The sequence below is a fragment of the Lampris incognitus genome, chromosome 14 (genome assembly GCF_029633865.1).
Source record: "Lampris incognitus isolate fLamInc1 chromosome 14, fLamInc1.hap2, whole genome shotgun sequence".
NCBI classification, from domain to species: domain Eukaryota; kingdom Metazoa; phylum Chordata; class Actinopteri; order Lampriformes; family Lampridae; genus Lampris; species Lampris incognitus.
In genome coordinates, this window is record NC_079224.1 from 10899607 (window position 1) to 10925387 (window position 25781).

The 25781-nt window shown below is 45.8% G+C and overlaps 2 protein-coding genes across 3 annotated transcripts in view; one reads left to right on the forward strand and one right to left on the reverse strand.

The window, feature by feature from the left end:
* The window catches only part of LOC130124231 (putative ferric-chelate reductase 1), an 8725-nt gene extending 6979 nt beyond the window's left edge, over positions 1–1746 (forward strand). Inside the window, exons 5-7 of the mRNA XM_056293685.1 lie at positions 13–172; positions 753–941; positions 1290–1746. Of these exons, the coding sequence (XP_056149660.1) occupies positions 13–172; positions 753–941; positions 1290–1357 (417 nt within the window). The 3' untranslated portion in view covers positions 1358–1746. The remainder of the gene's footprint in view (positions 1–12; positions 173–752; positions 942–1289) is intronic.
* A 793-nt stretch (positions 1747–2539) lies between these two features.
* Positions 2540–18005, reverse strand: LOC130123797 (heterogeneous nuclear ribonucleoprotein C-like). 2 transcript variants are annotated; one of them, XM_056293089.1, is made up of 9 exons: positions 17852–18005; positions 15496–15657; positions 13570–13835; positions 12266–12338; positions 11233–11283; positions 9237–9409; positions 6558–6671; positions 3976–4145; positions 2540–3157 (listed from the first exon to the last, which is right to left on the reverse strand). In XM_056293089.1, exons 2-9 carry the CDS (start codon positions 15498–15500, stop codon positions 3050–3052), a joined length of 960 nt encoding a protein of 319 aa, XP_056149064.1. In that variant the 5' UTR covers positions 15501–15657; positions 17852–18005; the 3' UTR covers positions 2540–3049. The 2 variants fall into 2 exon arrangements, with proteins under 2 accessions (XP_056149064.1, XP_056149063.1); XM_056293088.1 differs by having other exon boundaries at positions 11233–11286.
* Between the last annotated feature and the right edge of the window lie 7776 nt (positions 18006–25781).

Consider the following 25781-nt stretch of genomic DNA (forward strand, 5'->3'; position numbering starts at 1 on the left):
TCGCCTGTTTAGATGGTGAAGGAGATCCGCGTCGTGTCGGGTGCGGACAATGTAACCCGATGTGAGTTCATCGTCCCAGCAGTCAATGGCTCAAGGGCAGGAGTCCAAAGGGCAGGAGACGGCACCGTCATCATCTTCACTGTCGCACTGGCAACTGGAAGTGAAACCACTGGTAAGAGGACACACACACACACACACACACACACACACACACACACACACAAACTGACTTAGGTCAAAATTATGGACATTGTATTGACTCAAGATTCATCCTTGGGTGGGCGTCCGGGTGGCGTAGCGGTCTGTTCCGTTGCCTACCAACACGGCATCGCTGGGTCGAATCCCCGTCTTACTTCCAGCTTGGTCGGGCGTCCCTACAGACACAACTGGCCGTGTCTGCAGGTGGGAAGTCGGATGTGGGCATTTGTCCTGGTCACTGCACCAGCGCCTCCTCTGGTCAGTCGGGGTGTCCCCCCGGATCGGCAGAAGGGGTGAAGCAGCAACCGGGACGGCTCCAAAAAAAAAAAGAGGAGAAAAGGGGGGAAAATTGGAGAAAAAAAAAAGATTCATCCTCAGGTCATCAATCCAAATGTAAATCTAGCTCTTTGTCCCCATTCTGGGTAAAACTCAGACACATACTCTGCATAAGAATTCAGAAAAGGGCAGGAAGGCCCTTAATAAGAGGTTTTGTTTTTGTTTTTTTGTTTTTTTGTTTTTTTACTGATATACGATTTGGTTTGTTTATTCCTCAGGTGCTCTTACCTTCACAATCCAAAAGAGAGACGGTCCCCTGAACGTTGCTGACCCGAGCAGTAATGTTAACACTACCGGAACACCTCCACCTTCCACTGCTGCAACCGCTGCTGCAACCACTGCTGCAGCCACTGCTGCAGCCACTGCTGCAACCACAGCTTCCAGTGCTGTGAGCGCAACAGCACCAGGTAACAATGCACCTCAATGCAAACACAACACAATGCTAGCCAGTGTTAACACAACAGCTCCCACATTGGGAACTAGCAGTGCTTTCTAATTCAATTGTTAGCAACACACACACACACACACACACACACAGAAAACCTTTCAATGTATTTCCACATTTTCCTATATATACTTGTAGATGCAGACACTTACGCAGAATAAATGACAGTGAGTGAACAACAGAAGGCTTGAGGTTTTTGTTCACGGACACCTCAGTCATCCTATCATAACCGTCATGGCAGTCCGTGTGCATATGCTGGGCTCGAAATCGTTCTCATAGCTCACAGTCTCTCTTCTCGTTCCCTCACCAGGCACCCTCGCCCTGATGAGTGTCCTAACATTTTGCATCATACAGCGAACCGGGAAAGGACCGTGGTAAGATGCATGGGAAGGAGGGTCCAATGAAGTCAGGAATCCTGAAAAAGATTGAGCCGATTCAGGATGGGCAATGAATGAAGTGTAAAATAGCTGCTTTTCCTGCAAGCAACATGTAAATTGTGCACAAGCAGAGGGGTGTGCAGAAGAACACAGATAGCCACCAAGTTTAGATTGTACAGAAGAGTATGTCACAATCACCGTAACTCCCTTTTCTGTGATGGAACGAGGTGGTTGTCAAAAGCGCCTTTAATAATACAAAACTTTTTTATATGTGTTTTAGCATTTACTGTGTGGTCTTTAAGTGCTAAACAGAAACCTCCTTTGACCTGTACTACTTTAACACTATTGTGTAATCAAGAATAAACATTTACCTGTTTTTTTATAATGCAATATACCTCCCTTATTTCTGAAATTACATGGACTCATTCATACTTAATAGATATGCAAAACTCAAGATACACATTTTAAAACCAGCTGGAAAAAAACACACATACGGGATTATTGAGAAGTGTCAGGTGTCACATCCCACCCAACAGGTTTTTACATTCGACATGACAGGTAGAAAGTTGGAGAACTACCAAGCACAATAGAGGTCGGGGTTTTCCGATAAACCTGTTGGAAAACCACAGAAGAATGCACTTCTATTGTGCTGATGAACTTTTACAGGGTTGCAACAGGGTTACAACTTTTACAGGGTTAACAGGGTTGCAACAGGGTTTATAGCAGGGTTGCAACAGGGTTACAACTTTTACAGGGTTAGCAGGGTTGCAACAGGGTTACAACTCTCACAGGGTTTAGCAGGGTTGCAACATCAACTCCCCATTTGGTGCGAAGAGTGTTATCTTTGTCTCTAATGGGACCCATTAGCATACTGGTAAGACTGAGCTGCTGAGCGAAGACCCTTCTTGATCAATTGCTTTGTTCATATATTCATAACAGGTGTCTGACAGGTTAGTAATAGCTGTGCCCTGCCTTACACCGACCGATATAGGCATACGGAAGAGACAGGAATTCTGTCTGCCATAGCTCTTCGGTTGAGCCATACCAAAGACTGCCTGCTTAAAACCCACTGGTAAAGCAGGATGAAATTTGCCAAATAGAAAAATATGTAACACATCACTGACATTTCCATTTGTTTTAAGTTCCGTAAACCTTTTACATAGAACAATCACACAAATTGGCACTATATCCAATTTCAATATTTATTGGAACTTACTGACAGTTCAACCAAGACTGAATAGTATAAAAACAGTGACATGAATGAATACAGAGCACACAAAGTCAAACAAATAATTCTTAAAAAAAAAAACAACAACACAAGTTTCTTACAATTTCATGGGTCCTGTGTAGTTGGATTGTTGTTCCAAGACACGTCTCGCTGTGTTTCTCGGAACGCGTGTTTCTGCCCTCAAGGACAGAAGATGAATGAACAGAAAATAAATGCGCAATGAAACCTACAGCTAGTAACCCCTGTTACAGCGGTTTCGGACAACAGTAAAGAAAATAAAAACAACAAAACAGAAAGAAATAAGCTTGTGGAGTGATGGACAACATCAGTGTTGAGATTCACCATGCAAGAGTGTGAGCAAATGTTTATGCTATGCGTATTCACAGCACAGGTATTAAAACAGGAGTCCGGGTTTCCACTGGGAGCTGTGTGAATATATGCGTCTGTATGTCCGTCTGCGTTTGTCTAGGAGTCCTCTTCGCCGTTGATACTGTCGCCATCGTCATCTCCGTCCACGTGCTCCCCTTCCTCCTCCTCTTCATCATCTTCCTCGTCCCGTTCTTGGCTCTTCACCTGAAGAATTTTGAAGATGATTTGTTACTGCTAAATACAGAAACGTGTATACGAGCCAGCGGTTCTTGACTTGGGTTGTCGGGACCGACAGCACTGGTGGCTTTCTACTCTGTCAAGTAGAAAAACTCGCCGATTAGACGACTGGAATACTTGGCAGAGAAGACAACAAGCAGGACTGTGGGTATCGAGAACCAGCGTTGAGAACCACTAACGGATATATAACTAAGCCATTAGGTGTCATTAGTACTAAGCAATGTGTACCCATATTTTTGATACGAGGGTCAACTTACTGGCAGTGTATTGTAGGTCAAATGTTCTGCCTACACATTTATATGGACAGGGTATTACAAATAAGTCATTGTCCTGGAGGTCTCAAATCCCCTTTGCTAATAAACGGGGACTATTATTGGACATCCGGTGTGGGGAGATGGCGGCGCGGACTCACGTTTGCGGCGGCCTCACCCAGTGCCGACTATGCAGTGTCTTTGTCCACGTCTACATCTGATTTTGTGTCATCGTGTGAATAACTTAACAAGGATTTATGTCTGTGACGCTCAATGTCGTTTGATGGCTGGGAGAGCTGGTGTTGGATCGGCTGGGAGAGCGGGGCAGGCTAAGCTAACTGCTAGCCCATGCAGACCGGCCGTTCCGCCAGTCATCCTGGCTGGCGTTCGTTCTCTGGGACAGCGGTTGTGTTGCAAATTTACTGAATGGACTGTGTTGTTGAGTGAGAAGGCAGAAGGCTTTGAATTTTTAAATTTCTACAGAAGAAAGTCGGGCTACAAGACATTCCTCCTCACATTGTGGCTTCGCCTCACCTCTTCCTCCTCAAGCAGGTCTCCATCGTCTTCCTCCTCCTCCTCCTCCTCCTCCTCCGAGTCGTTGATGTCCTGGCTCTCCCTCTCTCTCTTTATCCCCTCATCTTTCTTGGGGCTGGGGTGCTGTGGAGACGTCACCTCTCCTGGCTCTGCCTTGCTGCCCTTGGCCTCTGCCAAACGAGAAAGCAGAAGGTTGACAATTTGAGGCAACACCGAGTTATTCTTGATCTTATTTATTTATTGTTTTACTTACTCACACCTGTAGTAATCCAGGATAGTAATGTTCGATATAATATCACTGATAATACCACCGCAATTTCAAAGACGACGCATTTTGACATATCACAATTTTGCAAATCAAGAACGAGCGATGACAAGGTCCCCGCCACCTGCACTTTTCTTCTGCGTTTCGCTGCTTCGATGCGGATGTAAAACTCATTTGGTTACGCACGACCCGAAAGAAATCCCTAAACTGGGCATTACAAAACGGGTTCATGATTTGAATCTTTGTGGCTAACCCACTGTCTTAAATACGGCAACAATAGAAACCATCAAAAAGGACCCAAAAGAAGTTAAATCAGTTCATCTGGACACAACGTTTATTGAAAGAAACGTCTCATCATCATCTTAGAGACCTCTTCAATCTCAACTGGCTGCAGGTGTCCCCACCCTTATAAACAATACAGTGGCATAACAACTGAAAACGACCGGTTTCTTATGCAAGTTGCTGTGACCATTAAGTAGACCTTCGTGGCCATGTGTACTGCTCAGAGGATTTGGGAATGGCTGCAGTCGCGATGTTGTAAGATGGCGACAGACGCTCACGGCAGGTAGTCTCCGGGTTATGAACACGGTCGTTTTCGGCCGTTATGCCGCCATATTGTTTATCAGGGTGGGGGTACCTGCAGTCAGCTGAGACTGAAGAGGTCACTTGGTCGAGTTATGAGACCTTTCCATCTCAAACGTTGTGTCCAGATTAACTGATTCAACCTTCTTGGGTTTTCTTACCTGGATTATTCGGCATGCATCAAGACAGGACATTTATTTGCATGCAAATATTTATGATTGTCGCTTCAAAAATCGAGATCACGTCCTCAGAAGAGAAATGACGTCTGTGCTAATATCCTACGGGGGCCTGTCCAGGGTGTCTCCCCGCCTGCCGCCCAATGACTACTGGGATAGGCTCCAGCATCCCCACGACCCTGAGAGCACAATAAGTGGTTTGGATAATGGATGGATGGATGATAAGGCCAGGGCTGTTTGTAGACATTTGTATGGGAAGAGGAGAGTTATACCGCCCTCTAGTGGTTTTGCAAAGCTCAATGGTAAAGTCTTCTGCCCAGGTAACTTCTTAAAATTAATGTCTCTATGTATGCCTCGCTTCAGGAATGGTCTTTCAAGGATGAGGATGTGCACATCCTTGATAGGGAGGAACGCTGGTTTGAATGGGGAGTCAAGGAGGCCTTCTATGTGAAGAGGGAACGACCGTCCCTGAACCGAGGGGGGCTAAGAGTACATCTGTCACCATCTTACAGTGCTGTGATTGCAAACGTCCCCAAATCCTCCGTGAATAGTACACATGGCCATTGATGGTCACACCCATACGTGCATATGAAACTGGTCGTTGGGTTCGGTCGTTATGCGACTGTATTGTTTATAAGGGTGGGGAGACCTGCAGTCAGAGGTCACCTAGATGAGTGATGAAACATATCCGTCAGTAAACGTGTCAAGATGAACTGATTCAACCTGCTTTGACGGCTGAAATTAAATTAAAGCTGCCCTTCAGAATGGCCCAAATAAAAGGCAGGTGTCCCTTTCTGTGTGCAAAACAATGTTACTTTATTAATTGTGGTTTCCTACAGGCAGCTGGAGACAAAACTGAATTCCATACATGTGGAGCTGAAATTGAATGTTTTACTACAACACTTTGTTGTGGGTTCAGTTTTATAGCCTTGTGTTCTCAATGATGGCAGCTGTGGCTGAAGTTTAGTACACGTTTAGTACTTGTGACTTGGTGCGACATTTTCTCTTTTTTGGGGGGGGGGATTTCCACCCCTTTTTTCTCCCCAATTGTACTTGGCTAATTACCCCACTCTTCCGAGCCGTCCTGGTCCTGCTCCACCCCCTCTGCCGATCCGGGGAGGGCTGCAGACTACCACATGCCTCCTCCCATACATGTGGAGTCGCCAGCCGCTTCTTTTCACCTGACAGTGAGGAGTTTCACCAGGGGGACGTAATGTGTGGGAGGATCACGCTATTCCCCCCAGTCCCCCCCCCCCCGAACAGGCACCCGACCAGACCAGACCAGAGGAGGTGCTAGTGCAGCGACCAGGACACATACCCACATCCCACAGACATGACTAATTGTGTCTGTACGAACGTCCGACCAAGCTGGAGGTAACATGGAAATTCGAACCAACGACCCCCGTGTTGGTAGGATGGTACGACATTTTCTTAAGCATAAATTCACAAACTCAACCAGTAGGGGGTAGTAGTTGCTTTCCTTCCCCATATCTTTGGTGAAATTTTTTTTTGCGCCCCCCCCCTTTGCCTTCCCTCAGGCTATTGCATCTCTGCCTTACCTGACTTCTTACTGTGGTCCTTCTCCATGCGCTCCAGACTTTCCAGCAGGTAGTCCACCTTGCTTTTGATATGGGTCAGCTCACGCTTAATGGTCTGCAGCTCATCTACTTTCACTGCAGAGAGAGGGCAGAAGGAAAGAGAACTCTGGATGAGCAAATAATGTGAGAGGTACAGACAAAACATCTAGGTAACACTTTGCCAACCACAGACAGAGACACTAAGACATTGGTTGTGTGTCCATTAGGCAGAAACTAAGTGAGCTTTGCTTCATCTTTTGGTTTCAGGTCCACTTTATCTCTCGTACAAAGCTAAGAGCACTAGTAAAAATACTAAACCTTATTAAACCTACAATCCCAACACTCCCCATTTTTATCTAATTACTGACTGACACCAGTGGTGTTACATGGTAACTGCAGTGGTGTTTGACTACAAAACCTCCACTCGAAATAAAACCGTCTCATCAGTGCTTGTGTGTCAGTATCTTCCCCACTGGCGAATAAAAGTATACGGCAGAACCTGAGTTTCTAGTTACCGATGTTGTACTTTCTGTCGCTAAAGATCTTCTATGGGCTTGTTCTGTTGTTTGGCCCCAACTTTACTTCTTGAAATTTGCCGCTACCTGTAACATTTTTGCAATGGTGAAGAAATAAAACGCTACGCTCTATATCATTTCTGCTGCAAAAGTCCTACCCAACAATAACTATGAAGGTCCTACCCAATAGTAACTATGAAAGTCCTACCCAACAGTAACTACTACTAAAGTCCTACCCAACAGTAACTACTTAAGTCCTACCCAACAATAACTACTACGAAAGTCCTACCCAACAGTAACTATTCAAGTCCTACCTAACAGTAACTATTCAAGTCCTACCCAACAGTAACTATTCAAGTCCTACCCAACAGTAACTATTCAAGTCCTACCTAACAGTAACTATTCAAGTCCTACCCAAAGTAACTATTAAAGTCCTACCCAACAGTAACTATTCAAGTCCTACCCAACAGTAACTATTCAAGTCCTACCTAACAGTAACTATTCAAGTCCTACCCAAAGTAACTATTAAAGTCCTACCCAACAGTAACTATTAAAGTCCTACCTAACAGTAACTATGAAAGTCCTACCCAACAGTAACTATGAAAGTCCTACCCAACAGTAACTATTCAAGTCCTACCTAACAGTAACTATTCAAGTCCTACCTAACAGTAACTATTCAAGTCCTACCTAACAGTAACTATTCAAGTCCTACCTAACAGTAACTATTCAAGTCCTACCTAACTAACTATTCAAGTCCTACCCAACAGTAACTATGAAAGTCCTACCCAACAGTAACTATTCAAGTTCTACCCAACAGTAACTACTAAAGTCCTACCCAACAGTAACTATTAAAGTCCTACAGTAACTATTAAAGTCCTACAGTACCTGTGATTTGGATGTTTGTGGATTCGCTACTGTCTTAAATGTACCACTGACAGACTAACAGAAAGCATTTTGTTGTTGAACACTTGTTTACATGCAGTCTTCATGGTTGCAGCTTTAAGCATTAATCTAAACAGTGGTTTACAAGACAAAAACAATAGTAAAACAATCTGACAATTAATTTCCAGATCACACAGCCAATCCAACATTTAAGACTCCACACACGACAGTGTTAACATGTTAAATGTGGCGAGCTGAGTTTCCATCTATATTGTACGCACATTAAAAGCTGCAAATAAGAAAAGCTGAGTGGAAACACCAAAATATATTAAAAGAATTTAAATCCTGCAAAAAAATGTGAGCTAAGATGGAATACCTGACACGTCAAAAACGTAACGCAAATTAAAAGTGACTAAACCTTTTACCTAAACTGTTTCTAAGCTGCAACCAAAGGTTATCCGGAATTATATTAATAAGAGGACAAAAGTTAAGAGATCAGTCGGAGATTTATACACTCATCAAAAGGACACGAATGCCCAAAAAAACACAAAGATACTGAAAAAGCAGAAATACTGTCAGGTTGCTTCAGCAGTATATTTGTGATCAAACCTGAAGGGCACATACCTGAACTGCCACAAGTGGAAGTTCAGCAAACAGAATGTTTTATAATAACTTTTGAAGATATAAAACACCTTCTACAGGATGTGAACATCTAGAAATCACCAGGGCCAGATGCGTCACATCCTAGGACCTTAAAGGAATTGGCTAGTGTGATTACCGAACCTCTCACAATGCTGTATAATAAATCATTAGAAGAATCGACTTTACCCTGTGATTGGAAAGAGGCACACATCAGCGCAATTTTCAAAAAAGGAAACAAGTCACTAGCAGGAAATTACAGGCCAGTTAGTCCGACATCTGTAGTATGTAAGACAATGGAAAAATTAATCAGGACATATATTGTTGACCATATGAAGTCTAACAGACTTTTTTAGTAACAAGCAGTATGGACTTATATCTGGAAGATCGACTACACTTGGACTACACTTTTCTTACCCTCTAGTGGTGAGCAAGTCTTATCGAAGCCTCTCTTTTTGTTTTCTGTCGGACATGTTAATATGCGACCCTTAGCACGGGTTGATGGTTTGATCACTAAAGACGGCAACTTGAATGGCATGGACTGACAATGCAGTTTATTCATCTCCTCACAGGCTGGCTTGGAACTGCTTCAACGTTTGGCTGTGACTGCAGCGTGGCTACTGACTTGTTCTGGATGAGGACGTCCTCTGGCTGCTCTTTGAGGAAGAAGAGAAGCTGGTCTTGGTCCGCCTGCTACCTCCTCCGCCGCTGAGGCTGACCCGCGGCCGCTTGGACGGAATCACAGCCCGTGACAAGGGGGGAGGGGGAGGGGGCACGCGGGACGGGTACGAGTAAACTCTACAATCAAAAAATGGATGGTGAAGATTAGCAGGCGAGTAGATACTATGGGTGCTGCATGGATGAAAATACACAGTAAATATAATATAAATACAAGCCGACATCAGCTAAAAACTCAGAAATTACAATTTAGGATATTTTATATAAATAAATAAATATATAATCCAGTGAGTCAAGTAAATTCTTTATGAGACAGGACAAGCCTGTTTCATGTCATAAGCAATCACCAGCTGTCTATTATTATTATTATTATTTTGCTCCTTATTTGTTGAGCACTTTTCCTATCATTGAGTGTTTCTTTTAACAAAGCTGATATATATATAAAAACAAAACAAGGCAAAAAAGAGAATAAGACCAAAGGACATGAGCACAGAGGAGGTAAACACAATAAATGAATAAGACCAGATAAATAGGAATAAAAATAAATACAGTATAAATAAATAAAAAACAAATACCAAACATTTCCAAAAGCTTTCACAGAGAGAAAAGTTTCAAGAAGAGATTTGAAAGAAGCTGGAGACTCAGTGTGTCTGAGTTCAGTAGGAAGAGAGGTCCATAGTGTGGGGATCGAACAGCAAAAGCCCATCAACCTTTGTGACGAACCCGAGACCCAGGAACAACCAGCAGGGCTCCATCTGCCGCTCTTAATGGTCAAGAGGGTGCACACGAGGTCAATAAATCACAGATATATATATATATATATATATATATATATATATATATATATATATATATATATACCTGTACTGTCTTATATATATATATATATATATATATATATATATATATATATATATATATATATATATAAGACAGTACAGGTAGTCTCCGGGTTATGAACAGGTTGCATTTTTTAGACTGTTCTTATGTGGAATTTGTATGCAAGTCGGAACAGTTATGTACAGTTCACATCCAGCGTCGATTACTCACATGTGTGTCTTAGTACACAGCATATATTTGACCTAAAACGTAAATATAATAATGCAGTAACAATAAATCTAACCACAGTACAGGATTTATACCTGAGAGAGAGGATGTGTGTATAGGTGTAAAACTTTAAAGAAACATTTCTTACATTTCAAACTCCCCGCCTGCCACTGTTCCGAGAGCGGGCCAGAAACGAGAGCCCGCTCGGGGCCCTCGTTCCTGAAGCCACGCTCGGAAACCACGATTACCAGGGTAAACACACGACAAACTTTACGTCAAAACACAACGCACACAATGTTTACGCAATCCAACTGGAAATGGTGATGACGGCGTGGCGTTGTTCTCCCTCGGGCCGACGAACTGCCTAAAACGCGCAGTGCTTTGAGGACCACGCCAAGTAGTCTGTCTGTTCGAAGTACTACGAAGTAATACTATAAAGTAGTATGAACAATTGTGTGTAACTCAATTTTCTTAAAATAACAGGCTTTATGGAGGTCGGTTCGTAAGTACCGGCATTTGTAAATCGGGCGTTCGTAACCCGGGGACTACCTGGGATCGGTTCTGAATAGGTTGTGGATTTAGGACACTCGCTCAGTCCACAAAGGAAACACAAGAGCCGTTCAATTAAATTAAATTAAAATGGGCAAACAAAACCATGACACTAACTCTTTTAAAAGACACTGACTGCCCGCATGGGTAAACCGCATTATGGGTCACTATTCATAAACGGTATGAATAATCTCGGGATTCCCGTTTAACACCCTGTCCAACTCAGGAAGGAAAACATTATCACCAGATACATTTCCAGAAAGTGATTAATGATGTTTATGGTTTTCTATAAAACCTGGAGAGACAGACTGGCAGATGAGGAAACCATGAAGGAATGACCGACTCACCTGTCGTAGTAATCCCTCTGAAAGTCGTAGTCGAGGTCAAACGATGAACTGCTGCTTTAGAAATGAGCAGAAGAGGAAAATGAAGATGATTCTAGGAAGTGTTTTTAAAAGCAAACTTTTGTTTCATGATTTGTTTATACTCTGTTCCCAAACTCTGGTTTGAACCAGAACCGGGATTTCACTCCTACTTAAAACGACCATGAGCAGTCAAAATGACCACCGGTTTTTAAACTCTATTCTGTCAAGATAAATACCCAAATGAGATATTAATGCATTACATATGTTAGGATGCCTGTTAGGAAACGACTGACACCAAAATTAACATTTTAACAACTTTAATACTATTTTTCAAACAACTTAAAATGGCCGCTATCCAACGCCTGTAAATACTGCAACATGTCGGTGGTAGTCATGGTGCGTCTGTAACCACGTCTGTAACCAGACATGTTGGAAATAATCAAAACTCAAGTTTAGACTATTTCTCTGCACTAGAGGGCGCTAGTGTGTTTCTAGGACAGAGCAACGAACTTCATCAAGGAAATGACGCGACCGAGACACGTCATAAACAGTGACATGACACGCACATTGACGCGCAAATTATGAGCGGTCATTTTGGCGGCTCATGGTCGTTTCAGGTAGATCTTATCGTAACTTATTTTTGTGCAACTGATCTAAAACTCATTTTAATGCAAATATATGCAGTTTTAGGGGCATTCAGGGAGTGGCAGGTCTATATCTTTTTTTTCTCTCACAAATTTATTAAACTTTGAAAATCCAAAATGGTCAAAATGACCATCTGGTCTTTCTGGTGTTGAAACTCAAGACGTTTAACTTTTGAGCAGATCTTGCTGGGCATCCTTAATGTATTTTTACTCGTGAAACACATCACGGATCCTAGTAGTAGTAGTAGATACTGGCATTATTGTTTTTTACTGCTTTGTGTTTGATGTTAAGGTGACCTTGAGTGTCACGAAAGGCGCCTTTAAATAAACACAATAATTATTATTATCATACTAGTATTATCTTAACAAACCTGTACATGTCCCCGGCAGAGCGTTTGGTGGTCTTTGACCTGTGAGGTTTTGGTTCTCCAGCCAAGTTGATGTCTATGAAAGTAAGAAAAAAACAACAGACCAATATGGCGTTAAGAGAGACAGCAGGGTCGGTGGTGCTGCTGGACGGGGAGGGTTGGGGTATACGTACGTCAACGAAGCCATTTAGAGTCAGGACTTCCCCCCAAAATCTAGACATGTTTTGCCATATAATGGTATTTATATCCAGATATTAAAAGAAACTGTTCAAAAAAAATAGGTCACTGATGAGACACGGGTCTGACACCAACCTCAACAGACAGGGCAACGTCTCTGGCACCTGATACAAAACTGTGGTCGAGTCACCTCGAAAATATCTCAATACAACTTGTTTGGATGAACTTTTGATATGTCTCAATGTTTTGCATGGTTGTTGAGACTCGTCCGTCTACATTTCACAAAAATGTATTTAGCGTATTACCACAAACAGCCTCGCACTAGCTGGGAAGAAAAACAGAAGCTTTCATTTATGGCTGCCAACAACAGAAACCATCCATCCATTACCCGAACCACTTATCCCGCTTATCCTGCTCTCAGGGTCGCGGGGATGCTGGAGCCTATCCCAACAGTCACTGGGCGGCAGGCGGGGAGACACCCTGGACAGGCCGCCAGGCACACACACACACACATACACACACACACACACACACACACACACACACGGGCAATTTAGTACAGCCGATTCACCTGACCTACATGTCTTTGGACTGTGGGAGGAAACCGGGGCACCGGGACGAAACCCACACAGACACAGGGAGAACATACAAACTCCACACACAGGACAACCCAGGACGACCCCCAAGGTTGGACTACCCTGGGGCTCGAACCCAGGACCTTCTTGCTGTGAGGCGACCGGGCTAACCACTGCGCCACCGTGCCGCCCACAATCGAAACCATGTTGATATAATGTGAAGGAAGTTTTATAAACAAGTTAACGTCATCATGAGCATAAGAAGCAAAATTTTCTTCATGCCAGCCGGTTGAGGTGCAGGCTCCAACATCTAGCAAAGCCTCCACTGAGGAAGTACTTGTCAAGTACCTTGCTCAAGGACACTTGCATAAAATGTGGGAGCGAATGGAAGTTGGGTCCTTTTAACTGGGGCACAACCTAAGATACCAAGAGGCCGCCCTGCATTCCGTGATACCTGGAATTGTATCTGAGACCATCTTCTTCAACATCCATTTGATGGAGAAGCCTGGCCAGAGATCCAGCTCCCCTTACAGGAAGCTGAACCTGCAAACTTACCAAGCACTTGTCCAACAATCATTCGTCCGTCCTCCCCAGCGACGGCTGCGCGGGCGTTCCGCTCATTGGAATACTGGACGAAGGCGAAGCCTTTGTGGACGGAGCAGCCCACAATCTTGCCGTACTTGGAGAAGATGGCCTCCACGTCGGCCTTTGTGACCAGCAGGGTGTTGAGGTTGCCAATGAAGACCCGGGAGTTGAGGGAGCGTGGGTCGGTTTTATTGGTGACGTTGCTTGCCATCAGGCTGGAGGTTGTGGGCGAGCGACTATTAAAAAGACAAGACGGGGATAGGGGAGAGAGAGAGAGACAGATACACAAATCCCAGTTTAAGCCATGGAATGAGTCATCTTCGTCACTCCTGCAACAGCTAACTTAGTTGTACTCGTGAACATGACAACTAACCCTATGTGATCCCCCGGAGCTGTAAATATGCATTGCTTCAGTTACTGCGAGAAAAGGAGGCAAGTGAGCATGCCCACAAAGAAAGTCTTCATTGAGAAAGCCCTGCACCAAAGCATAGTACCTGATGACTGCCTTTCCTTTTTCATGCATTACAGGGATTAAACCTTTTGCATCAGCAACAGGCATGTGGACAAGACGGTGATCATCATTATCATGAGACTGAATTTCATTACCATAGAAAGATAATCAGCCCCACCGTTGCTTTTTATTTCATGTACAGGGTGGCTGCGGGACAATGTCTCCCCATCAGTTTATCAATGGCACTGCACACTCCATACCGCATAAAAATGCCCCCCCTCCCACAGCTTAGAAAAAGGCAAAAATATCCCTCTGATATAACTGCACAGACAAAACACATAAAAGATGAACACATACCCCAGCTGGACAGAATATCAACATACAGTCCTAAATATCCGGATAGGATACGTCTGAAGCATCAGCATAATGAAAATAATACCGGACATGTGTCTGGGATTAAATGTGGGTTCAAACACCGGAATCCCCCTGACCCACCGCTTAAAGACTCACGGGAACACATCACGTGGCGTCCGTGTTTCAGCAACACTGGCTGAAGGAGATTTCCTACCAGTTTTGCTGCTGCTGAACTTCAGCGCTGCGTGCAAGAAGGTAGCTGATAAGACCGTAATGCATCCCGAGCTAAGGTTTTCAGTTCACGCATTTCTGAACAACTCATACAACGGCTGAATGTTAACAGACTACACTTCTTCAACAGGGCCGTCATGTGCCTGATGGCTGCGGGAAACTGTGATGTGACTCTACTGCAGTTTTAAAAAGACTAAAATCCTGCTTCACTGTAAGAAAGATTATGCATTTAAAGAGCAGACACGTTGATCCAAAGATTAATCTCCCAACAGATACAGGGTTTTAAAGAAACTAATGCTGCAATTCTTCAATAAAAACTATACACTTGGAAATGCAGAAGGCTGCACAGCTGTGAAGAAATCCAGGTGAAATGAAATTCAGCTTCCAGGTGCTTGTCATATGTCCCACCACCCTCTGCAGACTCGAGCCATTCAAGTTAAAAGAAGGAGAAATAGGGGTGTTGTTGAACATTTGACAGTTTTGTTTGGTGGCAGTTTTATATTGCCCAACTTATTGACATTATACAATATTTCAAGCATGATCATTCACAGGGGGTGTTTAGCTCAATGGGCGACACATGCCACTTAACACCACCGGAGCTACAAGTTACACATATAAACAACATATACATTCATCGCCCAGTAAGGTTCTTAAGATTAAAAACATCCATCAAATTACTTGTGTTATTTTTCCACTAGCCAAAAGAAAAGGCGATATTGTCATCCAGTACAGTCCAACTGCCGGGGTGCAGCCAGGCATCAAGGAATGACCCTGATATATAACAAGTCATAAACAGGACAGGTATCAACAGTAAGACTTTCTGACAAGGGGGAGGGGGGTTTGAAGTAGTCGTCACTCACTCCATAGCGTCTGTGTGAAGGGCTGTCCTCTGTCTGCCTGTTCTTTGACACTGCGGGCAGTTTGTGCAGGCGTGTGGCTTGGGGCGGAGATTGGTGCTCTCAGCAAACTACAGCAGCACCCTCTGAGAAAGTTGACTTCACCTTCGCCCCCCGTGACTTATACTGAGGTAACAGAAAACAAGCCTCAGTCATGTTGCACAGCGTTATCGTCTATCAAGCCTTACCTGCAGGATTCACTGATGAGGCAAACAGAAAGTGACGCAGCTTCGCAAAGAGGCACACATCTTCAAACCGGCCCATCTGAGACATCAACATACAGCCTTGTGCAGTTTTGAGTGCGAGAACCATTAACTCAAGCAGCTGTTTTTTGGGCTGTTAAATATTAACTATTGAGATTTTTGAGTTTTATGGAAGAGTGAAAGGTTGCCAACAAAATTATGTTCCTCATAATAACAGACTGCAGCATTTCTCAAACTTACAAATCAATGTCTTAGTTTTATCAAAAACGCTGGCATAAGGCAACAGCCTACAAATTCTGATTCTCAAGTCATGTACAATGTGTTTTCATTAGGGCCAAGTACACGAACTTATGACCTAGAATGTCACCACGAGTGGGTGTGGGTACCATTACAGAAAGACAATTGGAGTAAACCATGTTTCAAAGAGCCTATATAAACCAACAGTTTTACAGTGCATTAGGGTTACAAAAGCCTCCACAAAAACTTACGGACAAAAAAAAATTTTTTTTTGAGCCAATTCTAGTTACTTGCACAATTCTTAGCGCCCCCCCCCCCATCTTATGATACAAAAAAACTGCAACTCATCTTTGACATCCACATCTGCGATGGCTTCCAGCAACACTTAATTCTAGCAAAGCAAACCTTCCCCCTTTCCTCACGCTAGATGGGTGACATGCATTTGTCCCTGAATAATTAACGCTGGGTCTTTAATTCTGTCTTACACAAGGTCCAGTCAGCTTGAGTAATCATTTGACCAGCTATTCCAAATCAGCCATTGATTTCGAGGTTGTATTAAAATGAAATTCAGATGTAGAAGTGGGTTACGACAATGAAGCACACAGTCTGCTGCCGAATATGACTTTCATTTGAGCTCGTCTTATATGGAGGATTCTCCACGTCATTGAATTAAGAGTAAATATAAGCAGTGTTATTGTATTTCACAATTAGCACAATCTCAGAGATGGGACACGTGGTGGTAAAGGAAGTAAACAGATGTATTGGAAATGCAAATAGATTTTGTGGCTTAAATTGGTCAGTTCTTGGGTACTTCGTGTATGAGGGAACATGACTAAGGAACGAAAAGATGAATTGAAGCTAATTTTTTGTTCAGCTTAGCTTTTTTATAACATGCTTTAAAAACTTCCCAGTGCATATGGGGGGGGGGGGATAACTAGTTTCATGTGCACAGTAAGGACCCCCGGGTGCAAGGATGCAGTCTACCAGTATGAATTTAGGGGCATTTGCAACAACCAGGATAAAACATGCCATACGCTTTCAGAATCATAAAAGACTTTAATATGTTTTGTAAATAGTTAACAATATTGATGTCATTGGCAGACAACTGAATATTATACAACACTCCAAGGGGAGGAAAATCACGATGGGGGGGGAGAAAAAAAATCAATTTCCCCAAAATCCAAGCTTCACCAAACGGCGAGTAAAATCAAGACGGTGGAAAAGGATCAACTCCGAGCACGCGCCACACAGCCCAGGGACCCGCGGCCCGTCCAACAGCGCCATGGCCAGGCTCTGACGTGTACCGCGGGCCCTGTGCAAAACCAGCTAGCTTCTCTTAGCCAACGACCGTTTGGCCAGATTCAAAAATGAACAACAAATTGTCATATTAAAAAAAAAATCATCCAAAAATCGAGATAAGGCTGGTTCTGGTACGGTGCAGTGGCTAAATAGGGTTAGCTAGCTACTGAGCTACATGGTGTTAGCTTATGCCCTGGCTAACGTTTATGAGTCGAGGCTAGCTCGGTGGGCTGCAGAGTGTGAAAGAATTAGCTGGTCAAAAACCGACATGAGAACAAAAGTCCCCTGCAAAAGACAAAAACAAATAAAATAAATCAAATCAAAGCGCGACCTGCGAGGGTTTCTGGAGCGGATATAGAAAAACCGTCGACGTTATCGGTGCCGGTGCTTCGCCGGTTGCAAATGTGGGTTAGCCGCATGCTAGCTAGCGCGCCGGCCCAGCGCAACGCGTTAGCTCAACGCCGCTCGTAAGAGAAAAACATCACTGGGGGGGGGGGAGAAAAAAGAAAAAGAAGAAAAAACAAAATCCCAAAACAAAGTAAGGAAAAAAATGGAAAAACTTCTGGAAACAAAGTACTCACCACGAGCGTTAAGAGTAAAACGGCTTGTTTTCGGTAAAATCTGTTTAATTGCTAGACGTTCGTTACGTGGTCCTTTGACAACAACAACGCAACCGGAACGACCCCCCCCTGTTAGCCGACTAGCGGGTTAGCTTCTTCCAGCTAGCCGCCGAGGTAGCCCGGTTTAACTGGCGGTGGCGCAGTTTTCGCCGGACGCTAAATGTAAATCCCGGGGTAGTCCGGGTGAGCGGGGTTTCCGATACAACCGGTGCGCGCAGCGTGCGAAACGGACCCCCACCTGTCTAGGGGAAGGGAAAACGCGCGCACCTCGGGTCTTCGGAAACTCAGCCCTCGTTCACGCCACCGAAATCCTCGTGACATTTGTTCTTTCGCTCGATTCTTGCCTTTTTAGAAGCTAATGGGCAAACGGGCCAGTTACGACAAGTGGGGGGGGTGGAGGGGGAGGGGGGGTCAAGATTTTTTTTCACCGCGCATCGGAGAAAGTTGAATCAGTTCGCCCGGATACAACGTTTATTGACGTTTAGGTCAATAAACGTCGCGTCTACTTGGATTTTCTTACCTGGGTTACTGGGCATGCGTAAAGGCATTATCGCTGCACAGTTTAAACTATGGCTAGTTCACAGCTCTCCGACAAGGAAGACTTGAATGAAAAGTTCTATTCAAAATTGTCTCGCTCGCATTCTGGGGGAAAAAAAGTGTAACCGGTTATGTTCTTGCCCGATGCGGGATTCGATACGAGTGTACTACACCACAAGGCGACGTCACTAACCGCTCGGCTAAAGGGTCAGACCCGTTCCCTAGGGGCTAACGTGTCTTATTACTGGTTTACAGTCGTCACCCTCCCCGGAAGCGCGCCTTCGCGCTTTGTTATTCCCGCGCTCCGAAGAGACTTCTGAGGATCTGCACACTTCCGGATCCCACCAATATAACCGGTTATTTTCTTGCCCGGTGCGGGATTCGAGACGGGTGTGCTGCACCACAAGGCGACATCACTAACCGCTCGGCTAAAGGGTCAGACCCGTTAGCTAGGGGCTAACGTGTCTTATTAGTAGTTTTCAAAAGTAATAATAATTATCTGAAACAGTTTTTTATAGCTAACCCCTCAAGATACCGCATACTGTATATTGTTATGTACTGTAACGTGCATGGATAAGAAGACACGCTGGCCGCTGGCTGGCGGGCCTGACCCTTTAGTCTAGCGGTTAGCGACGTCTCCTGCGGTGCGGGCGATACGGGTTCGCTTCCCGGCCGCGGCAAGTCCTGTAGTTGCGTTGTCCCCCGAATTCGCTACAGTACTTTCGTATCAGGCCTGGTCATTGAGGTCGCTTAACGGGATTACATTGTCGCAGGGTTACCGATTGGCACCTCTGGAGAAAACCCAAGGTTTGTTCAGGAAACGTTTAGACGAGATCAACCACGCTTTCATAAATGCGTGGATCATAATTTCAGTTAGACATCTTAATCCAGAAAAGAAAAAAAAACGAATGAAAACTTTGATTTTGACCATGATTAAAATTCAACAAGTAATTGGCGCCTTGCCCACGCTGGGCCGGATAGAAGGCTCTGGCGATTCAATTGACCCTTCGCTAAGGCCCGCCCCCCCCCCCTTAGTTACTGTTGCTAGTCCTGTCAAGCTTTAACATTATTTTACGGTTAATAAAAGTAATTGCTTGCCTTGGCGCAGACAAAGCTGCGCTTGTTGATCTTTGAGGGATTTGAGGACGTCCACATATCCACAGCCTACACTTTCAGGGGTTTGGTTTTGGTTTTGGAAAGGGGAAAAAAACGCACGTCTCCTTCCAGCCTCTCCGGGTAACGAGTGTCGCGGTTACAAGTTGCCCCGGGCACAACGTTTAACCAGCTAAAAGTCCACAAAACCAGCTCGAAAATGAAGACGATCTAAAACTTGTGCATCGGAGCCAACGGAGCGCCGCCATGACAGTGTCAGACCGCTGGCCTATGCTGCGCTGTGACTGGCCAGTCTGCGTTTCGGGGGCGTGGCTTAGCGAAGGGTCTTGGAGAGTACGTTGAACGATGGGGATGTTTTTTCTTCTTCTTCTTTTATGCTAACGAGGCAAAGGACGGTGAAAAAAGACGCTTTGTGCTGCGTCTGTGAAGGTTGTCATTCATCCAGGTCATGGTTATCCAAACCAAGAGGCGAAACGTCTACACGGATATATACACCAAGTCCAGCTGCACTTGACTCAACTCCTTTGGTTAGTGTGTGTGGTGCTGCGGCATATTGTAGCGAGCTCAGGGGGATAGCCCGGGATCCGCCACAGCCGGGACGCGAACCCGTGTCTCCCGCACCACGGGCGACTATGTTAACCAGTCGACTAAAGGGTCTGACCCGCTAGCCAACGGCCAGCAAGTCTATTCTAGTCATTCGTGGCAGTTACACTACCTCCCTCCTTCGGGAAGCCTCACCAAAATGTTTCAAGGCACACCTGGTGCCATTCGCCCTCCAACCGCAGCTAGATGAGGGGCTTGATAACCTATAGCTCAGGGTATTTTTGAGCCAGTGCGAAACTCAAGGCGGGCCACACCCATCGAACCAGTAGCAAAAATGATGGCGGCTTAAGGATTTGTGGCGACTATCGCTGCACAGTCAATACAGTTGTGAAACCAGACGTTTACCCCATTTCTACTGTAACTGAACTGCTCTCAAAGTTAGCGGAGGGAGTGGTTTTTACTAAGCTTGACCTCAAACAAGCTTACCAGCAGCTTGTGTTGGATGACAACGCTGCAGAGCTGCTTACCATAAACACTCATCGCGGGGCTTTTTCGGGCCCGCCGCCTGCAGTTTGGGGTATCAAGGGCTGTGTCGATATTCCAGCGTTTCATGGATACCCTTCTCGCTGGTATTCCGGGAGTTACGCCGTATCTGGATAACACACTTATCACTGGCGAATCTATCGAAGAGCACAGTGCATGGCTTTGTGCTGTGCTGATTGCGATTGCAGAAGAGCATCTTTGCTGCCAACTAGGCTGAATTCTTGGGTTTTCGCGTGGATAAGGGTGGCATGCGGCCGACCAGTGAAAAGGTGGAGGCCATTCAGAGGGCGCCCTCGCCTCAGAACAAAACAGAGCTTCGGTCATTTTTTTGGGCCGCTCAATTTTTACAGCTGCTTTTTGCCCGACAAGGCTACTGTCCTGGAACCCCTGCAGCATCTGCTTGACCAGTCTGCCTCATGGCAGTGGACACGAAAAGGCATACACTGCTGCAAAACAGTTGCTACACACTGAGGACGTGCTGGCACACTATGATGCGACGAAACCCCTGGCGCCGGTGTGTGGGGCCTCACCCTGTGGCTTGGGGGCGCTGCTCTTCCATGTGGAGCCGGAGGGCTGTTTGTTATGGGGGAGTCGTGTAGTTATTCCCAACCTGGTAAGGAAGGAGGTGCTCGCTGCATTGCACGATGCACACCCTGGCATTGTGCACATGAAAGGCCTAGCAAGAAGCTATGCATGGTGGCCAGGTATGGATATAGAGATAGAGGAAACAGTCAAAGCCTGCGAAACCTGCCAGAGGTTACGTCACGTGCCACCTACAGCACAGCCGCATCCTTGGGAGTGGATGACTAAGAAATGGTCCCGTCTACACGTTGACTTTGCTGGTCCAGTCAAAGGAAAGACATTCCTCACAGTAGTGGACTCACACTCTTAAGTGGCTAGATGTGTCCATGGTGAGCTCCATGTTTTCCTCTGCAGTTGTCAGCATACTAACACTCCTCTTTGCAACTCACGGGTTGCCAGATGTCATCGTCTCTGACAAAGGTGCCTCCTTCACCTCTGCAGAGTTCCAGCCATTGGTCAGGCGTAATGGCATCAGGCATGTGACCACAGTGCCGTACCATCCCGGTTCAAATGGCCAAGCCGAACGCATGGTCCAGACAACCAAAGAGGCATTATCCAGGATCACTGTCGGTGACTGGCAGACACATCTGGCCAGATTTCTGCTGTCCCAGCACGTCACCCCTAATTCATCAACAGGGAAAAGCCCTGCCAATCTTCTCACAAGCCGATGCCCGACCATTGCCCTATAGATCGCCTTCGTCCTGACTATGAGAGTGAGATGTACGATGTACCACAGTTTTCAACCAGATGACAGTGTGTACATAAGGAGTTATACTGGGGGGGTCACAAATGGGTCCCGGGGGTGATTATGGATGTCACTGGCCCAGTTTCATACAGAGTGCAGACACCAGATGGGCAATTGCATCGCCGCTATGTGGATCAGTTGCGTGGCCGTGTAACTTCACGCACTGACACGGCCTCACAAGGGTCTAATGATCATGACGGTCTGCCACCTGACGATTCGCCACCTGAATCAGCCATGCCTGCAAGGCCAAGAACACCAGGGGATGCCAATGCCACCGGGCCTGGTGAAAGTCCTCCTGGGCCCGTGGATTTGCCTGAGCCCACCACCCCTCCACAGCGCCCTGCAAGAGAGCGCCACCCACCACGGCACTTGGCAGATTTTGTGAACTGGGGGAAAGGGGTGTAGTGTATTGCGTATTCATGATAATACGCACGCGCACGTAGTTATACTCTCGCGCTTTGTCGCCGGGCAGGAAGGAGGTTGCAGAGTGTACTGGAGCCAACGGGAGTGCCACTTGCTGACGTTATGTGTGCTGTATTCCATTATATGTTCAGTGAAAGTTCGTTAACGAGTGACATCTCCCTAGTCTTTTGATGGGTCTCACAGGGGAGGGGGGCATGGTTGAATGTTGTGTAGGCCTCTACACGAAGAAAAATCAAATATTCAAACAAAGGGGTCCTTAAGGGTTAAGAGGATTTAAAACACAAATGTGAGAAGATTCATTTCGTAGTTTACTTAGGTGTTTGATGCCGATCGTTGAAGGCAACCTTTACATCTTATCCACAACTCTCCGTCGAATCATCACTGAGTAGTCATCCAGGCCAGGTTAATCAGATTGTAATCCTGGAAAATTGTAGAAGCAAGATTATATAATGAACCCAAAAGTACGTAGGGCACTAGAAGTGAAGTGTTAATGTGAGCGTAATTTAAACATGTGGGATGTGAATACTGGCATAAACAGCAAATTTTAGTGATGTATCCCCCCCCCCCTTTTTTTCCCCTACCCAATTGTATCCGGCCAATTACCCCACTCTTCCGAGCTGTCCCGGTCGCTGCTCCACCCCCTCTGCCGATCCGGGGAGGGCTGCAGACTACCACATGCCTCCTCCCATACATGTGGAGTCGCCAGCTGCTTCTTTTCACCTGACAGTGAGGAGTTTCACCAGGGGAAGGTAGTGCGTGGGAGGATAAAGCTATTCCCCCCAGTTCCCCCTCCCCCTAAACAGGTGCCCAGACCCACCAGAGGAGACGCCAGTGCGGCGACCAGGACACATACCCACATCCCGCTTCCCACCCGCAGACATGTCTGTAGGAATGCCCGACCAAGCCGGAGGCAACGCGGGGATTCGAACCGGCGATCCCCGCGTTGGTAGGCAACGGAATAGACCGCTACGCTACGCGGGCGGCGAGTGTTCTTTGTTGGGTATAAAAATCAAGAGAATGTGGTATTATACTACTATTGATACTGCTGCTAGTATTGATAGAACTACCATGAATACTACCACTGCAAGTATTGATCATACTTAGTATTGATCAGTGTATTTAGTATTGTAACGTGCATGGATAAGAAGACACGCTGGCCGCTGGCTTGCTGGTCTGACCCTTTAGTCTGGCGGTTAGCGATGTCTCCTGCGGTGCGGGCGACACGGGTTCGCGCCGCGGCAGTTCCTGTGGTTGCGTTGTCCCCCGAATTCGCGAAATTATTATTATTATACAACCAGCCCTGTGATGGCCTGGCAGCCTGTCCAGGGTGTCTCCCGCCTGCTGCCCAGTGACTGCTGGGATAGGCTCCAGCATCCCGCGACCCTACCTAGGATAAGCGGCTTGGATAATGGACGGGTGGATGGATGGGTGGATGGATGGATATTGAATGTACATGTTGTAATTCTGAGGATGCTGTCACATTAAATGAGCAAAAGGTGTGGTCAGGATAACTGTATGTACATTAGATAGACACAAACTGGAAGGCAGAAATAGAAATAGTCCATTCGCTATAGTGCTGGAGATCTAATGCCCCTTTTCCACTACACCGGTACCGGCTCGGCTCGGCTCGGCTCGGCTCGACTCGACTCGACTCGCCTCGCTTCTGTGCCGTTTTCCATTACCGTAACAGTTTCTCTCCTCAGTGTAGCTGGATATTTCGGCTCTCCATTTTTATTTTATTTTTTCAATTTCAAAATGTATTTTAAGATAACTCTGCTTCGACCGCTTCGGTATTCAATTTTTTTTAATTCATTTTTTTATCGTGTACAGTTGTTTTTTACTTTGCAACAATACAGTGTCGGAGTTTCAGCACTGGGGAGAGTCAAAACACGAAAAAGTAATAATTATAGTGTACATATTGTAGCGAATTCGGGGTGGGCAGTCTGGGAGGCCGTCGCCATGGCCGGGACGCGAACCTGTGTCTCCCGCTCCGCAAGCGACAATGTTAACCAGTCGACTAAAGCGCCCGACCCGCTATTCAAGGACCAACGTGTCTACTTATCCATGCACGTTACAATATGATACAACGCAAAAAAGAGAGAGAAGATAAAGGGAATAAAATAAATAAACAAGGAAAGGTTAACACAAAAACTTATGAGGTCGATGATTGTTTTTTTTTAGGCCAACGGTCAGATGATGATAATAAGAGCCACTTAGGAGTACTTGAAAATGCCGGGTGATAGCCCATGCGCGCATTGATGACGCAGTCACGCAAAACGACGCAGTGACGCGTTTCTCTGACAATCAGAGGTCTGCGTTGATTTTGGTGCCCGTTCGGTTTTGTTTTTTTGTTTTTAACCTCGACAAAGGTGGTACCGGAGAAGTGGTACCAGTTACCAAAACGCCGGTACTTTCCAGTAATGGAAAACGAAATAGGGCGAGACGAGTTGAGCCGGTACCATGTAGTGGAAAAGTCTCAACTCGAACCAGAAGAGGGCGCTGTTGTTACGACTATGAGACAACGCTGTGCCCAGTGCGGTACAGCTTCAAGGGGGGCATGTTTTACCGTAAAACGTGTCGCGATTAGAAATCGATGTCTGGTCATCGGGACCTGTTAAAACGAGCTGTTGACGGTCGACCGGGTCGCGGCAGCCAAACCGCTGCGGGGAATGTTTCGCTCGACAAACCTCGGTGACTGCCAGCCACGTGAGGCAGAGTGTGCATAACGCGTTATGAACGGCGGTTTAAAGAGACGCACGTCGGTTGAAGCCCGACTGTGATTTTGCCCCTGGAGATGTAGGTCTACAGATGCCCCGGGCAGGAAGGCAATCACGCCCACTCCGTTCACATGAGCGTGTGTGTGTGTGTGTGTGTGTGAGAGAGAGAGAGAGAGAGAGAGAGAGAGAGAGAGAGAGAGAGAGCAGAGAGAGAGAGAGAGAGAGAGAGAGAGAGAGAGAGAGAGAGAGAGAGAGAGAGAGAGAGAGAGAGAGAGAGAGAGCACAAGTGTAAGCTCGTGATAAAGCCTCCTGAAATGCTCATGACGAGGTCAGAGGACGCCTCATATTGCATAGGTTAGCTCACATCTTCCACGTGTGGAGGAGGCAGCAGTTCCACACGATGAAGTAAATGGGAGTTGTCCCCCCAAGGATGTGGGAAATGTGAACCTATGCTCTTTTTAAGTCTTTTTTTTTTTTGTTGTCGATGACCACCCCGTTTCCAAAGGGCCTAACGAGCACACGTCGCTTACAGTGAATATACTGTATTAGACTCCACTACCCTATAAGTGTGCGTGTGCGCGCGCCGCGCGTGTGCCAGGGTTTTTCTATCCCAGTGGGGACCAAATGTCCCCATTGGGATAGAAAAACCTGAAACCACCTGCCTTGTGGGGACATACGTATTATGGGT